Here is a 20,645-nt window from a genome sequence, read left to right on the forward strand (position 1 = left end):
TTTTTTTTTTTTTTTTTTTACATATAATGAGAGAATTTATCCTTTCCAGACAGATTGAGTACATCTTTGAGTTATCCATTATCTCATGTGGGGTGTGTGTGTGTTTGTGTGTGTGTGTGTGACTGTGTGTGTACCTTAAAGAAATACATTAAAAGATCACTAAAATAACTTTGCCTTTCCAAAATGAGATTATTTTGCTTCCAAAATCATATTTCCCCTTATTCTGGACTAACATAAGAGAAACTGATTAAACAGGCAGTATTTCCAATGTCCTTTTATCTCTAAAGCTGGTATCAGAAAAAAAACAAACACAAAAAAACTGATAACCAGTTACGTCAGGGTGTAAAAGGAATTAAATATAGGTAATGCCAAGTGAGACATGTGTACCTCAACCCAGAACAAACCAGTAATTCTCAGCCTTTTTTCCCTTTTCCCCATGTGGGATAATTCCATACACACAATGATCCTCAACCAGGGGTTACATGTGTTAGAATACGGAAATGTTTTGTTAACTACAAGTCCCTTAAGCTAAGACTATCAGAAGCAGGTGTTGGACATTTTATCTTGATTGAGATTTTTAAAACGCTAGTTATAGTCAAAACATTTAAATTCACCTTAAAACATCTAAACATACATTCATTCACAATTTTTTGACAAAAGGCCAAGGCTTTTTCATCATAATAGGTCATAGGAATTTCAATAAGGGTGTCTTTCCAGCACCAACCCACAGGCATCATCTATAATTTCCAGTTTGTTTATTTAATGTGGAGACAGAATTTAAAAGTGTTTTCAATGCAATCCAAATGCAGGCTCTTTTAGATTCTTACCATTTTCGTCTCCAACTTTTGTAATTATCTTATGTATATTTAATTCACAGCAGTTTTATTTCAGCAAAATTTTTACCTTTACTAAAACTTTCCAAAGCATCTCATTTAGAAGCAATTCAATTTTTGCACTTATAGTTCACAGATTCACAAAACATTAAATTAAATTAGGCGATGATGATGATTATAACTAGTGTAAGTAGGTTTGAAAACAAACAACTGACCTAGTAAGCATACAACTCTGTTGGCAGGTGCAGAAATGCATGTGCAGCTCTAAAATAGAACACAAACAGTTCCCACTTACAATGGTTCCACTTATGATTCTGACTTTCCAATGGTACAAAAGTGATACGCATTCAGTCAAAACCATACTTCAAATGCCTATACAATCATTCTATTTTTCACTTTCCATACGTAAATTACCTGAGATAGTCAACACTTTGTTATAAAACAGGCTTGTGTTATATGATTTTGCACAACCATAGGCTAATGTAAGTGTTCTAAGCACATTTAAGGTAGGCTAGGCTAAGCTCTGATGTTCAGTAGGCGAGGTGTATTAAATGTGTTTTAATCACATTTAATTATCAGTGGGGTTATCAGGACATAACCCCACTGTAAGCTAAGGAGCATCTGTACTAGTCTACAAGTCAAAAGCATGTGGAATGCTATGGGGAATCAGAATGTTTTGTAGTGGAAATAGAGGGCACAAATTAATCTGTCAGTGAGCCTGAAGACATTCCATCCAGATTCTAATAAAACTTCCCAATTCCCTTTGGTGTGCTCTTTTTATCCTTGCCTTAAACTAAAACAATAAATTTCAAAAGATAGCCTCGGAAGAAAAAAAGCTGGAGGTCCCCTTTCAAGGGTCCTCGAATTACATTATAAAAGGGAAAGAGAAGGGAAAGAAAATGGGCCTTATTATTTCCGAGTGCTAAGCCAAGTTCCTCATGTTTACTAAAAAAAAATGTTGGGCTGAATACTAGTTAAAAGAGCCTGACAAGATCCTCCCAGTCATGGAGGTTGAGCATTATTTGAGTCTCAGCCTTTTCTCCCCAGTTACACTGTACACTTTCCAACAACATGGAGCACAGGACAAGAAACACAGAAGGTCCTCAAATATCCGACTGGTTGATGCTGCACAATCATAAATGACTTAAGACAGGAGGTGGGAATGACAAAACACATCCTGGTAATTCCCCCCTGAATTCCAATCTTATTCCAAAATTTTGAACTTCAGTGACAAAGAGATCCATTTTCCAAAGACAAATTTTGGTTCTGATTTGGTTTGGTGGGAGAGTAGAAGGATATGGTTTTGACATCATCACTCATGCATGGTGTTGGCTGGGCTCAATATTTGTTCACTTAATGAATAGGAACTAGGAAAAGCCACTGAGGAATAAAAGCATAAGTTCTTCAAGAAAGAGGAGATGTAGAAATATTCAGCAGTATCCCCAACTCTCCAATATCCCTATATAAATCTCCATTACATAAAGTCAATGAGAGTCTTCATTGCCCCCAGCTTTGACTGGGTTATAAAATCCAATTTAGACTTGGTCCTCTTCACATAGCTTAAATGTCAGCTTCAGAGCAGCAGCTAGTGGCAGCAAATTAATTATTAGTGACTTTGATACCTGAGACCTCATCTTATCTGCCTTAAGTTCATAAATTACCTTGGAATTTTAGTTTCGAAGGAGCAAACTTGATTATCAACAACTAACAGACTTCTTTAGAGGGCTCAGAGAGAAAACTGTGCTTCAACTTCAGACAATCCAACATTCCCTAGTGGTTAAGAGGTTGACTAAGGATTAGAAAAGGGTTTGAAAACAAAGAGGCATGTAACAATCAATCAAATTATTCTATCAGGCCAAAGTACTAGTCTTAGACTACCTAACCACGGGGTAAGTCAAACCAAACACCTCAAAGAATGAGAGCAAAGGTGACAAATGTGAGGAGAATCTAAAAATGAATCAGCTTGGTTTACATAGTTTCCATGACATTCTCAGAAACTGCCTCTGAGAATGGCTTGCACAAAGTGCAGTGATCATTTGAACAATTCTCTTAAAAACTCTTGGGGCACATTTAAAAACAAGTAAAAGAGTACAGTTAGATTGCTGGAAACACAAAGAATAAATGCTTGAGGTGATGGACAGCCCACTTACCCTAATGTGATTATTACACATTGCATGCCTGCATCAAAATACCAAACGTAACCCATAAATATATATACCTACTACGTACCCACAAAAATAAAAAATTTAAAATAAAGTAAAATAAACATTCTTAGGGAAATATTACATTAATCCCCATCCTTAAAACTGTTCAATATTAGCTAATTAAAGTTGTTTCTTATGACCCCATTTTTCCAATCTATGCAGACAGTATAAGCCCAAAACTTTCTGATTTTTTTTTTCAAAACAGTTCTAAGCTTTGTCCTAAGTTCATAGTTCATGTATCAAAACCATAATTTCCCCCATTCACTCTGTATCCAGGTCCTAGAATATAAAAGTGCAATTGACTTGAAATGGGTAAATTAAACCCATTACAGAACAAAGTAGGCACTACAGATTCAAAAGCAAGCAGTGCCACCCTAAGAGATTATGAGTTCCATCCCAAACAATCAGAAATGAAAATTATAGAAAAGTCTACGTGATACAATACAAATTTTTTTTTTGAGTCTAGTTTTTTAATCTGGTCAGGTGCTAGTTAGTGGCTCACAACTGTAACCTCAGCATTTTGGGAGGCCTAGACGGGAGGATCACTTGAAGCTTTGAGACAAACCTGGGCAACATAGCAAGACCCTGTATCCATTAAAAATAATAATAATTTTTTTTAAACTTGTCTTGTCCAAGCTCGGTCCAGTGCTTTGGATCCGTTTTCATCAGTCCTTACAGCTGCTCGTCAAACCCCAGCAGCCAAGAATGGTGAAACAGATCAAGAGCAAGGCTGCTTTTCAGGAAGCCTTGGACACCACAGGCAATAAACTTGTAGTTGATTTCTCAGCCACATGGTGTGGGCCTTGCAAAATGATCAAGTCCTTCTTTCATTCCCTCTCTGAAAAGTATTCCAGTGTGGTATTCCTTGAAGTAGATGTGGGTGACTGTCAGGATGTTGCTTCAGAGTGTGAAGTCAAATGCATGCCAACATTCCAGTTTTTTAAGAAGGGACAAAAGGTGGGTGAATTTTCTGGGGCCAATAAGGAAACAGCTTGAAGCCACTGTTAATTGAATTAGTCCTAATCATCGTTTTCTGAAAATATAACCAGCCATCTGACTAGTCTTACAAACTTGTAATCTCTTTTTCTTAATTTATAAAACATCACTAAATGTATGAGATTATAAACCGTCTGGGTGACAATAAAACATTAATTATAACAACAACAACAACAACAACAACAAAAAACACCTCATCTTACAAATAGTAGTGAAAACCTGGTAAAAAGTCAGTTTGTTCTGAGCATTTTTTAAAACATCCAAAGTAGCTTAGTATATTACAAAATTGACATTCATATTCCCTTATTTGTATGAGGAAATGAAGAGCCCCACACTAGTAAACAAGGTGTTTTCATCTAGGTTTCCCCAAAATGCAAGGACTTGAGACAGGGACTTGCATGCATGTGAGTCCTGGGAAATGACCCAGGGGAACAGAATGGGGGGCAGGGAAAAGTGAAACAGGGGAAGAGGGAAGGCCACCCTAAGGGGACTGTAGAGCTGATCACCCCTGAGGGCTGAGGCTGGGGCCCAGAGGGGAACTCCTAACGAGCCAGGTCAATTGAGGAGCCATGTAGATTCACCATCTCAAGGGGGTTGCCCCCTGGGAAGGCAGCTCCTTTGGATGTCCAGATGTGCACATAGGTCAGAATAGCTAAGCAGAACCCAAGTGGCAATGGCAGAGAAGCCTGGGGCAGAAAGTGGAGTTGTGAGGTCTACGCCTACCAGGGGTTGACACAGCAACAGCCAGGCAAGCACACGTCTTAGCCAATATGTCTTATCCAATTTATCTGAAGGGTGAATTTTCACTTATTGAGTCAAATGTTTATTGGTGGGAGGTACAGGACATATAGTCCTTTCCCTTAAGTCTGGCTATATAGACTAAGAATACAAGACTGTGGCCAAGGGCTAGCGGAACATATTGCTCATGGTAGGTAATAAGGTTTTTTTCTTTTGTTTTTTATGTTCACAATTATATTTGATAGTTACTTTTTGTTAAAAGGTAACTTAAGGAAAGGTGGGGTGGGGACTCCTGATCACTATGTGGATGACACGTAAGTGTTGTCAGCAATTCAAATAAATAAAAATCACCAAAATGTTGGTGATTCGTGGGTGGAGGCTTCATGGAGGGTATGTTTGATCTGTGCCTCTAAGGTGCGATCTGATTAGAAAATGGGAAGCCTGTGTGGTTCAGGTGTGCAAGAGAAGGGGCAACTGCTCAGTTCCCACTGGGGTGGGGTGGGGTGGCAGTTCTGGTTTGAGCCCAGTCTTCAGTATAAAGCCATTATTATTTCAGCACCATTTTCCTGAGATAACTTTTATTGAGGATGAATGTTGAGGCAGCAGTGTAAGCACTATGTGTGTACTAACTGGTTTAATCTGTAACTCTTTGAGGGAAGTACTGTTACTGTTTTACAGATGAGGGAAGTAACTTGCCTAAGGACACAAAGCTTGTTAAATGGTAAAACTGATACTCTAGAACCGGAGCAACCTGGCTCCAGAGCCCACATTCTTCACCCAAATGCTATACACTATGGCCTATCAGTAGAGAGAAAAATAGAGCAAGGGAAAGAAGGGTGCCATCTGATTCATCTGCATTTAGGGACAGATGGCTGGGAAAGGTCCAAAGGGCCGAGGTCCCAAGAGAAATCATTCTGTCAAGCAGCTGGAAGTCCTAATGGCCTCAGAACCATGTCCCAGAGAGTACAGTTCCACAGCTGAGGCCACCAGAGAGCAGCACAGAAGGCCTTTCAGAAGGTTACCACCTATCACTTACTTGATGGTGACGTCCCTGGAAGCTCACCACCAGTGAGTACGAGAATTCACACTCTGCCTTCAATTCACTGTGGCTGCCTAACTCTTATCTCTCTCTGTCTCTGTTTCTCTCTCTCGCTCTCTCTCTCTCTCTCTCTCTCTCACACACACACACACACACACACACACACACACACACACACCATTCTACTATGCCCAGCTAGAATGAGAGCAGGCCAAAGAGAGGGAGAAAAATCCTTACAGACAGGGATACAATTTTAAAAATAAATACTCGGCTTCATAGTAGATTCCTTGACTAGGAATCTAGCCAACTGTTATTACTCAAAATATTCACTGCCCTCCCTAGAGGGGGATTTACTTCCCCAGCCGATGGCCCTCAAGCCTGGCCAAATGTCTTTCAGAGCCACTCTTTACAGGAGGATTCTCTATCCTCATCCTTTTGAATTTAGAAATGACCATTTAATTTGGCCAATACAATCTGCATGGAAGTGACCCATCTAAGAGCTTGAGAAGCCAGCTCCTGAGAAGCCAGGGTTCAGCATGTCTCTTTGTCCTCTGCCACCAGGCTGGCAATGCCCAGATAGAGGATACTCCCTCAGCCTGGGTCCTGGAGGCAATGCAGCATGCAGCAGACCTCCGAGGGTGGAACAGACAAGAAAGCTGCATGAGAAATAAATGCTTTCCATGTAAACCACCAAAACATGGGGCCAATTCGTCACCGCAAGGTAGTTTAGCTTAACTGACTGAATCAGATGGGAGATGTGTATACACGTTGGTCTAAGAGCCTTTGGTTCCAAAGCCTAGCTCTCCCACAAATTCGCTGTAGCAGATTAGCTGACAACTTCTTCCTGCCTCATTTTCCTTCTCTATATTACTTCTCAGGTATTTTGTGAGTATAAAGTGAGATAATTGTGTCAACAGTAATTTGAATTGAATAAATTTTAAAATAAAGATGCTGAACAAGCTTCCTGTGCACAGTTGTTTTTGGTCAAGCCTTTTGCCCCCCAACAGCATGTAAGAGTAAATTTAATGAGTACCTTAATGAGATTCACAAAATTTTATACTGGTATGAAGACAATACTCAAAAAGATGAGATGAATGAAAACAGCATGAAGTCTTAAGGAAACCCTGGCTTTTAACAGACTTTTCTCCTGTTTTCATAAAGTCCAATGAGTTTTTAATTTCCTTTTTGGAGAACACTGATTGCCACTTGAAGTCCAAGGTGGAAGGAGTCCTACCATCTTCCCCCCAGCCCCACCACACTCTTCAGGACTCAGTTCCTTAGGTCTAAGAAAATAATAACTTCTGAATCCTGAGGAAAGACTCAATGCACAAAACTGGGCAGAGGAAGATCTAGCATTGTCGTTGTCATATGTTGTCACTCCTTCTCTGTGTCCTCTGTCAGTCTTCGTTTCCTCTATTCTTTAAAGGTTCAATTTGGGCATGAAAGGAATCAACTCCCCTGATCTTTTCTCATCTCTCCTGCTGAATCCTGAAGAATTAGTAGTCTGCAGATTTTCTTTGTCTTCCTTCAACCAATTTCAAGGATCTGAGATATCTTAAGTTGTGGGCAAAGGGTGGATGGAATATGAAGCATTTAAAGAGTTACACAGTAAATACATGCCTATGAAGATTGCACCGCACAACTGAGTCTCTTCCCACCTACTCAGCCTCTTGTCTGTCCACTCTCCCTACCCAACCCTAATGCTGACGTTCCGGCTACATTGGATTTCTTTAAGAGTCTCTCCCTCACTTCCAGAGTTTGGCAGATGCTGTTTCCTGGGCTTGGAACACTTCCACAACCACCTCCCCATCTCCCTTTCCTTGCTAAATCCTATTGCTTACTCAGCCTATAGAGAGATTTCATGAGAGCAGCAAAGATTGCACTCAAGTACACACCAACATAATTTCAGCACCTGCATATAGAAGGTACACAAGAAATGTCTGATAAAACAGGTGGGTTGGAAAGCCAAGAATGAGTACTGATGTGTTAGGGTCTTGGGGATTATTTTGTTTTTCAATTTCTAACCTATCTATATTATTGTGCCTCAACTTCTATAAGAGAGAAAAAAAAAACAATTCTTCCCGAAGGAACGTTACTTATCAAAAACAAGTAGGTAAATTTTAATGTTGTGCTATATATTTTTTCATTTCCTTTTGTACAATAAAATGCAAAAAAAAAAAAAAAAAAAAAAAAAAAAAAAAAACAAAAAAAAAAAAAAAAAAACCCCCCCTTTTGTCAGATACCAAAAATGGTCCTTTTGGAATATGGTCTCTTTTCTACCTCTCCACCTCAGCCTGCCCCTCTCTCAATGTTTCACACTCCATCCCACCCAGTCACAGTTCAGCAGGTGGGCAGAATGTGTCCACACAACTGGACTTCCTGTGCCATTTGGCTTGAGCGATGTGCTCACACGCACTGGCGTCAATCCTAAAAAGAGGTGGCTCTAGTGCCTTGGCTTTGTCATATCAGGGAACAGACTTCTGATTTCTATCTCAGGCCAAGCCTGGAACAATGTGAATTTTATTTTAGATCTCCCAGCAAATTCCTTTTAGAAGTCTGTCTCTATCACCTTAGCCCAAGTATTGTTTTTATGTTCAACAGCAGCTGCATTGATGGGCTGCCAGCAGGCATGAGTGGGTCAGGGGAAGTATTGTTTAGTTGGGAGTTTTCTGTCAATCCAGACTTTTAAAAGGGGTGGGGAGGGTATCAATTATATTGTAAAGTAGATCTCCTTGGGAAAAAGGAGAGAAGCTTTAGATGTGTTGGGTTTCATTTAAATAATGGTTCAGCTTTGCTGACCCCATTTGAGACAGGTCTAGCTAAGACTATGAAAGATGGATCCCAATAAAATGATAAAATCCAAGAGCGGCATCTATCCCCAACCAAGTTTAGAGCCCTATAAAGAGAAACACAGGCACAGAAAACTCTGGCACAGAAAACCCTGTGCCACAGTCTAAATCCAATGATCATGATCAGTGTGACATCATCATTGGGTAGAGTATAAACACTTGGTCTTTTGGCAATCAATCAAGTAGGCCATCCAAATCAAGGAAACAGCAGAGTCCCACAATCATTTGTTCCTTTCACAGACATAGGATGGCCCATGCCCAAACACTAAGCATCCACTTCCTTTATACTAAGATTATTCAAATGGTCCCATAGGACTCATTCAGGCACACAGTTTGGTTTCTAGGTAGCAGTTTATACAAGATGGGTTATATATGCTCAAAAAAGTGATGAAATAGACTAACCACCTAAGAGCTACTGTATCAGGACAGTGGGATATGGGCAGTTTTGTTCTTTTAATCAATTCCTTGGGTTTCCTTTTCACTGTAATGTAGACATATCATTTTTAAAGAATATAATTTAAAAGATAAAATTAATCTATAGCTTTCTTTTTTTTTTTTTTTTTTTGAGACGGAGTCTTGCTCTGTCGCCCAGGCTGGAGTGCAGTGGCCGGATCTCAGCTCACTGCAAGCTCCGCCTCCCAGGTTCACGCCATTCTCCTGCCTCAGCCTCCCGAGTAGCTGGGACTACAGGCGCCCGCCACCATGCCCCGCTAATTTTTTTGCATTTTTTAGTAGAGACGGGGTTTCACTGTGTTAGCCAGGACGGTCTCGATCTCCTGACCTCGTGATCCGCCCGTCTCGGCCTCCCAAAGTGCTGGGATTACAGGCTTGAGCCACCGCGCCCGGCCAATCTATAGCTTTCAAAAGATTTTAAAAGGAGAGATTATTGTACCTCAGACACTTCTTGCATTTCTTAATAACTGCTTATAGAGCCTCAGTGTGTATAATTTATATCACTGACTAAAAAGTTCTAATTTTTGAAAACCGACCTGAGATGACAGCTCCTTTACTATTTAGGTGGCCCTCCCCTGGACCTTTCTTGGCTCCATTCATGTTTCTCCAGGCACACCAACCACAGCCATCCATCTGGGGCCACATTTTCAAGTCACAAAAATGGCAGTTTTGTAACAAGGGAAAATAACATTTTATTGGCAGTACTCCTCCCCTTCCCACACTCCCTGCCCTTGAAGAGGGACCTCATCTTTAGGAATTGCCTATAATTATCCTCAGACAGATATGATCCTTCACCTGAATCATATTTGCTAAGTCAGCAATAGCCATATAATTCCTTTTCTCCCTAAATGATTTTACACATTTACACTGAAGTCTGTCACTTGAATACACCAAATCTCTCAAATAATAAAGTTCCTGGTAAGAAGAAAATTTCTTGTCCACTGCTATATCCCCAACACCTAGAACAGTACCTGACACATAGCAGGTGCTTAATAAATGGTGTTAAATGAGCAAATAGAAACTTGGTTTTCCATTTCCTTATACGCTCAACAGATAAAAGAGCAGTTAAGTGCATTTCTTGAAGGATACCATAGGGAAATATCCACCACCAGCGAAGTTTAAACATACTTTTTGTTAGGGATAAAGTAAGAAATATTTCTGCACTGGGGAGCAGGCTAACCCAAGTGACCTCTAAAGTTCCTTTCAACTCCTAGAATCTATAAACTGATGAACACTACAGCTTAAGAGAGTTGATCAGCTACATAAAGCCTGATTCTCAAGTAGAGTGAATTGCCATGTCTGTTTAAAATAAAGATAATAGCTGCCCCAGGACTTGGATGCAAAAATGCTAATTCATCCAAAATGCAGACACATCCCTTGGGGGTAAAAGGTTCTTGCTAATCTTCAGTTATACCAGGCAAACAGCAGATGTGCTTCAGGGTCTTCTTAGGGCTAAGCCCAAAAACCATCACTGGGGAAATGGAGAAGCTAGGGATCAAAATTAAAACTGAAATAAACAGTATCACACTAAATTGAAGCTTTTGTTTTGCAGTCAATAACAAATCCACCTAAACTTAACTGAATTTAGACTTGAGGTTTGAATGGTTTGTAACAGAATATAACCATTTCATAAGATAGAAAATAGTGTATTTGTGGCCGGGCGCGGTGGCTCAAGCCTGTAATCCCAGCACTTTTTGGGAGCGAGACGGCGGACACGAGGTCAGGAGACGAGACCATCCTGGCTAACACGGGAAACCCCGTCTCTACTAAATACAAAAACTTAGCGGCGAGGTGGCGGGCGCCTGTAGTCCACTACTTGGAGGCTGAAGGCAGAGAATGGCTAAACCCCGAGGCGGAGCTGCATGAGCTGAGAACTGGCCACGCCCCAGTCTGGCAACAGAGTGAGACCCGTCTCAAAAAAAAAAAAAAAAAAAAAAGGAAATAGTGTATTTAGACATGTAAGCATTTTTGTCCACTAAAATGTCATATTTACCTGGGATATCACACTCAGATGTTCTCATTCAAGAATATTGAAAATTCAGGGTAAGTTATTCAGATTACATTTTGCTTCAGTCTGGCGGGGAGAGGTAGTTATCGGGAAAGGAGATATGCTCCTGTTGTCCTAAATAACTTTTTAAAAAATCTAATTAAAGAAATAACTAGGGAAACTCCATTCACAAATAAATCAACTTTGGAGTGGTTCTTTTCCCTCAGCACACCCTTCCTTTCTTTTGGTGAAATCACAGACTAGATAAGGAAATGGGAGGGCCAGATAACTCTTAACTTTAAAGATGCAGTGTAGATTCCATGGAGCTATGTCTGAAGAATCTTCCCCATTCACTGACTTTGTTTTAAAGCCATAACTGCAAAGACCACACTTAAGACAGTAACCCAATGAACAAAGTGAAAGGCTTCAACAATTCTCTGTGAAATGTGATCATACATTTTCTGTAGACTTTGTAACTTTATAATCAATTCCTAATCACCCATACGTTAGGTTTCCGAAAGAAAAGTCTTCTATCTTTAGGTTGTAATTTAATTCCAGTGACAACAGGGAGTGCACAGAAAGTCACTTCCTCTGTGCACATAGACTTAAAAAATCTCCTCTATTATCTGAAGAGGGGGGTGTAACATAAGAATTCTGTGGGATTAAGCTCACATATGGCTGGCCGACTTGGTGTTGGATACGATTATGGCCACACAACTAAACCTTAAATCCACATACTGTTTCTATTTAACTGACATATATGAATTAATTTATAGAAAATGTGCAGCTAATTATTTCTTCCACCTCCTCCATCCCTCAAGAATGCACCAGCAATAATAGGTGTTACTGAAAAAGACATACACCCCCACTGAATATTTGCATTCCTAAACGCTCACCAATTTCTCTAAAGCAGATATTGTTATTTTAGTTCTCTGAATCTATGCCTTGCTAATAGGTATAATGCGGGCAGGGGGAAGAGTAATTTAACCAGATAAATTTGACCTCTATAGACCTCAATTTTCTCACCAAAAAATAAAACGACTAGCCCAGAGACTATGCAAATTCCCTCGGTAACAATAATCTACGTGTGACCACTAATTATCAAGAGCACAATTTATGTGCAAAAGAAGACCAGAATTCTTAAAAGAGCCATGTCATTAAATCGTAGAGTTGAAAAGGCCTAAAAGACAGTTATGATTCGATATGACCACTGTTGTCTTCTGACTGCAGAAAACGTCTTTGAAAGCACCGCTGGCAGCCGAACCACCAAACCGAATTAGAATCCGCAAAGGGACCCATGAACTTCTCGCGAGGGGGTAGGATGCAAAAGGCGCGCGTATCTGGGGAGGAGTTAGGCGGGGAGGGGGGAAGAGCCGGGAGCCTGAGAGCACAGCCTTGCATTTCTGGGATTTCCAAGCTTCCAGTATCTCAGTAAGTCTTTCGTCCGTAACTACAAAATCTCCCGAGCCACCACCTGCAGCTGCACAGTTGTGGGAAAGGGAAGAAGAGAAAGGGAAGAGGAGGTGATAGACGGGGAAGGACCTCGCCCGAGGCCCCCGCAAAGCCAGTAAGGCGAGAGTGGACTGTGAACATCGACAAGAAAAGGGGAAAGGGAAAACAGGAGGACTCCGCCTTTCCCACCCAGCTCCGCTCCTTCCAATAAAAAGGAAAGGCCGCCGGCGCCCCTTCCTCCGCCTTTCACTTGGGGATGAGGAGCGGCCACTGAACCGCACCCTCGGAGTCCCGCTCCCCTCCGGCCCGGCCCCGCGCTCCTTGGCCCACACACTCGGGGCAAAGGTATCTCCTCCTTCCTACTCTCCTCCCTCCCGCCGTGGAGCACTCCATTCTTCACGCACCCGCCCGCCCTTCCTCTTCCTCGCGTCCCAGCCTCCTCGGCCCGCCGCCCCCGGCCTTTCAGCCGCAGAACATTTAAGTCCTTCCACCCACACCACAAGGGAGCCTCCAGAAAACTTTGTGTGTGTTATCTGGGGCTTTGTCCACATCCTGGGCAGGGCTCGCTCACCCGGGTGGATGCCCGAGGGTGTCAGGGATCTCACAATGCGCTGGGGAGGCCACCACGGAAATCCCACCCCTCTGACCCGCTTCTACAGCAGTACCACACGCAGCGCTTCAGCTCGCAATTCCCACGCCCTGAGCGCCCCCTCGGCGCGGGGGAGACGGGAGGAAAGCCCCAAACTCGGCGCCCTTCTGGCTGTCACGAGGGAAGAGGTGCGCCAGGAGAGGGAGGCGGCTGAGACACGACGCGCCTCAAAGAATCATTTTAAAGGGAACAGGAGAGGGGTCCTTTTTCTTTCGCATCCCCAGAAGAGGGGCGCGACGAGGCGATCCACTGTTGCATCACGTAACTAAGCCCCTGGGCTCCTCACCCCGACCCCAGACACGCGCCCAAATTCGTGCACACACCCACAGCCGCCGCTGCGGGGCCGAGTCCCCGCCCGGCTTCCCTGTGGTCCCCACCACACCCGCCCCAGAGCAGAGACCACCCGGCGCCCGAGGAGCAGCAGGCGAGGCCCCAGCACTCACAGACGGTCTCCCCACGGCCACGGCCATCGCAGCTGCGGCACCGGCTCCGGCTGCGCCCGGGTGCTCTCCGCCGACTCCGGCTACTGCTAGTGCTCCAGCTCCGGCTCGCCTCCCTCGCGTCTCCCTTGCGGCTGCGCTCTGCTAGCCGGAGTTCCGCTCGCAGCCAGCGGCATCTGCTCCCCCCACGCCGCCGCCCCTCCCGCTTTATTAGAGCAACATGGCCACCCGCCTGGAAGGGACCATTCGCTTCCCCAGGAAGGGGTGTGAGCCTGCGCGCCGGGCCGCGGTGGTGGGCGGGAGGATGGTGGGCGGGCTCCGAGTCCCGCTCCGCTGGCCCCGGCCGCAGGGTTCGTCCCTCCGCCCCAAAACGACCCTCTCCGCTGCCATGAGATGCCCACAGCCTGTGAGCTGGCCGCCACTCCCCGCTCCATCAGGTGCCGGAATCCGAGTAAAAGCCTGGGCGCGAGCTCCTAGCCCCGGGGCCGCCACGCGCCCCACGAAGCCGGCAGCTCCAGGGGCCGCCGGGAGAAGGAAGGGCGGCCAGGGAAAGACGGGTTGCAGGGACAACACCTGGCGGAAAGTTAGCCCCGGACTAGCACGCCCTACCCGGAGAAGCCGGACTGGAAGGGGCTTGCGGGCCACCAGGCGGAGCGGTGGGCGACCGAAGTGCGGCTGGGCGGGACTCCACGTCTCCTCACTGGAAGAATTGCCCCTCCTCAAGTCTTCTCTTCCCACGTGGGGGCCTTCCAGGCCGCACTCGGTCGCCCACCGCTCCCCCTGAGAAGGGAGACTAAAAGACAGGCATCTGGAAGCTGTTACTGTGGCGCGCGGGCGGACAGGGGATTCCATTGGAGAGGAAGAGGCCGTAGTAGTCGCTGCTGCCTGAGGCTGACCCAACCGCCGCCTGCTTGGGAGGAAGAAAAAAAACGCCCCCGCTGAAGAATTAAGGCAGCCATTGGTTGCTCTAGAGCGTAGGGACCGAGGCCTCCCCTGGGTGTCACTGGAGCGGTCACACTTGGGGGATCAGCCGACTTCGATCGCTGGCGACAGACCCAGAGACCCGGAGACGTGCGCGCTGGGGCTGCGGCTGGAGGGCGCGGCGACAGCACCAGGCGGGTGGCTCAAGTGGGTGCGACTGTAGGCGCGTGGGACTGGGAACTCCTCCCGCGTGGGGAAGATTTTTTTCCCAGCAGATGTTGGAGTGTTATTGCCTGTCTGAGGGGCCGGCAGAATGGCGAGGTCCCGGTGCGTGTGGGGCAGCGAGGTTTGTCAGATAAGCTGTGGATCCCCTCGGCCCCTCGTGGGCCGGAAAGGGGGCCCACGACAACAAGGCGATTGAGGACAGCGACGGACAGAGCGGGGAACCAGTTGGGTGGAAGCACAGGGAAAGTGGTGAGGATGGAAGGGCTGTGATCGGCCCTCGGGACGACGCCCCCAGGGACAGCCTGGCCTCCTGAATTAGGCAAAAGACAAACCGTCTCTAGACTGGGGCGCCTCAGAGTCTGAGCTGAGTCTTAAAACACCCAGATCCCCGGGGGCCTTGAGTCTCCCTGTCCCGCTGGCCTTGCCTCGGGTGGGCCTCAAGACTCCCGACGCCCCCGCAGCCTTGGGCTAAGGGTCAGTCGTCTCCGGGAGCGGGTCTGGCTGCCGCGGAACTGATACTGGTTTGCGCCGGTAGGTAGGCGAGGGGCTCAGTCACGCCGTCTGAATTCCACTGGCAGGACAGCTGTGGAACCGCCAGAGAAAAGTCCGGCCATGTAAGAAAGGTGAGGGGCGGCGCCGACACAGAGCTTGTTTGTTCAGTCTGTGAGCGGACTCAGACGTGCAGAGCACCAACCTCTTCAATTTCTGCCCTCTAGACTCCAAATCTTTTGAAGTTAGGTACACCATTTTATGCCAAACATACAGTAGGCGCTCAATAAGTGTTGAATTAAGATTACACATAAATGGGCCGGGCGCGGTGGCTCACGCCTGTAATCCCAGCACCTTGGGAGGCTAAGGTGGGCCGACATGGTGAAACCTCGTCTCTACAAAAAAAAATGCAAAAGTTAGCCGGGGATGGTGGCGCTTGCCTGTAGTCCCAGCTACTATGGAGGCTGAGGTGGGAGAATCGCTTGAACTCCAGAGGCGGCGGTTGCAGTGAGCCGAGATCGCGTCAGTGCACTCCAGTCTGGGTGACAGAGTGAGACCCCGTCTCAAAAAATATATAATAATAAGATTAGACACAGATGGGTGCTGTGCAAAGGGAGGGGGAAGACAAACACTTTTTCTTCTGCAGCTCTGGTAGGTGGACATTTTGTTCTTTCTCCATAAGGAGGATCAGACAGCAGCAGCACTGCCCATGGACCAGAGGCCTCCTGTAAGGCCTAGGAAAAGAGGGCTCCACACACCGCCAACCGGATGTAAGGGCAGTTGCAAAGGAACTGTGTGATATCTTGACCAGAACAGACTGTAGAATTTGTTCATTAAATTTTTATTTTGTACTTATTTATTTTGTGAATGTATATGCTGTAAGCTCATCTGCTTAGATTACAAGAATGTCAGTGCCCTACCTTGGTGGGTAGGTTAGTTTATTCTAATCAGCAAAACTCAAGGTTACATATTCCAACATCTCATTTAGGATGTGAGGATGCTATGGGCGGGGGATGGATATTCTGGCATTGCTAGAATATAGGAGCCTTAATGAGAGAGTGGCAGAGTGGGGAGAACCTGGCACTTAAGCTGCAGATGATCACTTATTAGCTTTGTTATATTAAATAAGTTAAACTTTCTTCATCTCATTTTTTTTTCTATTGTAAAATAGGGTAGTAACAGTGAGTCCTGGTGGAGGACATGTTCTGTTAGCCATATCTGCTCTCCAGCCTGCTGCCCGTCCTTTGGAGCCTTAACTCAATGGACTTTCTTTCCCTCTACCTTCCTCTTGAGTTAAGGCACTGGGAAGCAAGAGCAATGGAACAAAGAGGAAGGAGCACGGTTATTTATTCCCCCCTGGCCCCCTTGCTATGGCACCATGGCAGGCTGGCTGCATCCCTCAACCAAAGGAAGCAGTCAGTATCCCTCCCTAGGGTGACCCAGAGTAAACTCCTATGGTTTCCCTTCATTTTGCATACACCTTTGCAAATAGTCTTTTTATAAAACTCTACTCACATTATCCAGTAGGAATGTAACATCTCATTCCTTCACAGAATTGTTTTGAGAGTTAACTGAGAAAATAATGTATTATTAGTGTTAGAATGACCTATAATTTCCATCCAAACTGAGAAACATTTGAGATTGGAAAAAGGGGGTTTGTGCTGATAGTAATGATGCCAGGACAATAGGAAAAACAAGGACTTATGGCGACCCCAGCTATTATTGCTGGTAAACTCTGCTTTAGACATGTTAAGCAATCAAGAAGTGGTTGTACTATCATGCTTCTGTCACTAGACTATGAATGTCTCAAGGTAAGAGTACTTTTTTATCTATTAGCTTCTGTCACATGGTCTGATATATTCAATAAATTTTGAGTTGGAGATGAGGGTAAAGGCTAGGAAATGAATGATTTTTATTGCCATACTAAGGTAATGAAGAGTCAAGGAGGTCTTTAAGCAAAGAAAATTTGCATTTTAGAAAACAGCTACAGTGAATATTTGACATTGTTAGAAATGTAGGGTCTATTCCCTTTTTAATTGAACTCCAATTTATTTGGAGAGCTTTTCCAATGAATGTTCCAACTTGATAAAAAATAAATGCCTCTTAAAAAAGAGGTTCCGAGCCAGGCGTGGTGGTTCATACCTTGTAATCCCAGCACTTTGGGAGGCCAAGGTGGGTGGATCACCTGAGGTCAAGAACTCGAGACTAGCCTGGCCAACATGGTGAAACCCCATCTCTACTACAAATACAAAAATTAGTGGGATGTGCTGGCGCATGCCTTTAATCCCAACTACTCAGGAGGCTGAGGCAGGAGAATCACTTGAACCCACAATGTGGAGGTTGCAGTGAGCGGAGGTCTCACCACTACACTTCAGCCTGGGTGATAGAACCAGACTCCATCTCAAAAAAAAAAAAAAAAAAAGAAGTTCCTCGCCAGCTGTGGTGGCATGGTGTAGTCTCAGCTACTCAAGAGGTTGAGGCAGGAAGATCATTTAAAGCCAGGAGTTTAAGGCTGTAGTGCATTACAATCGAGCCTGTGAACAGCCACTGTACTCCAACCTGGGCAACATAGCAAGACCTCATGTCCAAAAAAATTAATTTAATTTATTTTCAATAAGAAGCTCCTGAAGAGACTTTCCATAACACCCTTCCTTTCATCACCACAGTACATACACTCTAAGAAAGTATGTGATCTGAGCCTGGCCAATTAGATACTGTTACATTTGAATCTTGAATCAAGTGACACAAAGACAATACAAACTGTTACAGTTTATGCAAGCCGTACGCTATTTTTTACTTTTTGGCAAATTGTTACAGTTTATGGGGTCTATAATTTATTTTTTTATTTTCTGGCTTAAGTTATCTAAGATTTATTTCTGTGGTTTACGGTCAAAGAACCCTAAGACTAGATCACTCTTGACTACCATAAAAATGATTAATTATAAAGGGATACAAGAAGAACAGGAGGCTGGGCACAGTGGCTCACACCTGTAATCCCAGCACTTTGGGAGGCCAAGGTGGGCGGATCACTTGAGGTCAGAAGTTTGAGACCAGCCTGGCCAACGTGGTGAAACCTCATCTCTACTAAAATACAAAAGTTAGCCGGGCATGGTGGCAGGCACCTGTAATCCCAGCTATTCGGGAGGCTGAAGCATGAGAATCACTTGAACCAGGGAGACAGAGGTTACAGTGAGCTGAGATCATACCGCTGCACTCCAGCCTGGGCAATAGAGCAAGACTGAGTCTCAAAACAACAACAACAACAACAACAAACAAAAGCACACACACAAAATGGGTAAGTTAGCTTTTGCCACTTTAATTTTGGGCAGTTTAACTGACAACAGATCCTGAACTCCTTCTGCAACATAATACGTAAAAATGTTCAATAAAATGTTGTAAAACACATCTACATTTGAGAGGAAAAAGTAAAACTCTATTCACAGATAACACAAACATACAGAAAATCCTAAGGAGTCCACTAAAAAAAGTAATAAACGAACTCAGCAAGTTTACAGGATACAGGATCCACTGAGATTCTGATAAAAATAGATAGGCAGGGCCGGGCGCGGTGGCTCAAGCCTGTAATCCCAGCACTTTGGGAGGCTCGAGACGGGCTGGATCACGACGGTCAAGTGAGTTGCGAGACCATCGCCTGGCGTGAACGACGGGTGAAACCCCGGTCTCTTACTAAAAAATTACCAAGTAAGCTAGACCGGGCGAGGTGGGCTGCGCGCCTGTTGTTCCCAGCTACGTCTGGGAGACTGAGCATGAGGGATTATGGTTTGTTAAAATCTCCTCGTGGTAGGCGAGCTTGCGCGAGTGAGCTGAGATCCGGCCACTGCACTCGCGCCGGCGACAGCGAGAGCTCCGTCTCAAAAAAAAAAAAAAAAAAACAAAAAACAAAAAAAGGCAAAAACTTCTGTGAAACTGTCATTTATAAAACTCACATAGGCGCCACTATGTATCTCCTTCTTTTCGTTCGTTAAAAAAAATGCATTTTAAAAATGGCGGTCTAGAAAATGCCTAGGCAATGCTTACAATTTACCAATAGATTCTCGTGACTCTTCTGTCCCTACCACTTTTATCTCTTTGAAAATCAAGACAAGATTTGCCCCTCTTCAATCTTTTGACATTTCCTATTTTTCTCTGGCTTCTGGAAAGTGAGTAATTACCTTTATGATCACTTATGAAATTTCTTTCATGGATAATTCATTTAGGCCTGGAAACTCATTTAAAGCAATTGATTGCTTGTTTGCCATGCTGGATGTTAGTAGCCTTTAAGTCATGCTTATTCTACCTTTTTTCATTAAAACAGTCTCTTTGAGAGAGGAGACAAATAAAATTAAAACTTGAGTTTTACCTTTTCTTTGTCATCTGATAGCATTATGTCATCAGCACCAAGCAGTAGCTTCCATCCTTTCTTGTTCACCCTCCTGTGGCAAATATTATTTGAAAACAAAAAATAAATTTTAAAATGTCTTGGTATTCTTTTAAAGGCAAAATTATCTAAGCCTGCAGGGTCATTTCCATCCTTATAGGCTGTGCTACTCTTTAAAGCACACTCTTTTAAAAATCTGATTGCAATAAGTACATCCTATATAGTGACATGCTCCTTAGAGTAAGATTGGCCTGCTGGCCACTCTGTTTGGCAGCCAGCCCTGGAGCTGGGTCAGTTCCCCCTGGCTCTGGCATTGCTTCTTCTCAGATAATTCCTTTCTCCCTGTGGCCAGTCATTGTGGTGACAGCTATTATTCTTTTTCATGAGCCTAGAAAATTTATGTGGTGGAAGTCTCTCTGAATACTAGATACTGCCACTGAATTAGAAGAGAATCATATGCACTTGTATATTCTGACAGCCATGTCACTTACACCTCACCTTTTGTCTCATCCTATTTGCTATCTACCATTCTACCATTGTCCATTTCTACCAGCTGAATAACTCTCTGATGCAGGGGTTACTCTGCACCTTCATCTCCCTTACTGTAGATTTGTTGCTTTTGAATGAGGTAAAACTTCCTTGACTTACAGTATTTCAGTCATAATTTCCTTGCCAACTCATGTACCGATACCCATTGGATTATGTTCATTTTGTTAAATTTCCCAAGTTGAATTTGCTTTGCCATTCTCTTTCCAGGCTGAGATTTCAAAAGTCATCAGCATTATATTTCACCTTACTTCTGTCTGTGTTTTATTTAGTCCCATCTGAATCAGCAGAAGTGGTTATAGGTTGGTTAGTATCATGAATTTTGGCAGATTATGCTTCATGCATCATCATTCCACACTTTAGGAAGATAATGAACCAGCCATTGCAAGGCTGCCTTCCTACTCATCAGCAGAGAAAACATGGGCTTGGGAGTCAGGACGCTTGCA

The 20,645-nt window shown here is 44.2% G+C and overlaps 1 protein-coding gene and 1 pseudogene across 3 annotated transcripts in view; one reads left to right on the forward strand and one right to left on the reverse strand.

Annotated features, from left to right (window-relative positions):
- SEPTIN11 (septin 11) overlaps positions 1-13,865 on the reverse strand; it is a 94,919-nt gene extending 81,054 nt beyond the window's left edge. For all 3 annotated transcript variants that reach the window (XM_017876540.1, XM_017876539.1, XM_017876538.1), the window contains exon 1: positions 13,644-13,865. In XM_017876540.1, coding sequence (XP_017732029.1) covers positions 13,644-13,670 — 27 coding nt within the window. In that variant the 5' untranslated portion in view covers positions 13,671-13,865. The remainder of the gene's footprint in view (positions 1-13,643) is intronic.
- Positions 3,743-4,033, forward strand: LOC108532475 (thioredoxin pseudogene; annotated as a pseudogene).
- Positions 13,866-20,645: the final 6,780 nt, after the last annotated feature.

The sequence above is a fragment of the Rhinopithecus bieti genome, unplaced genomic scaffold (assembly GCF_001698545.2).
Source record: "Rhinopithecus bieti isolate Rb0 unplaced genomic scaffold, ASM169854v2 scaffold_8675, whole genome shotgun sequence".
Taxonomy (NCBI): domain Eukaryota; kingdom Metazoa; phylum Chordata; class Mammalia; order Primates; family Cercopithecidae; genus Rhinopithecus; species Rhinopithecus bieti.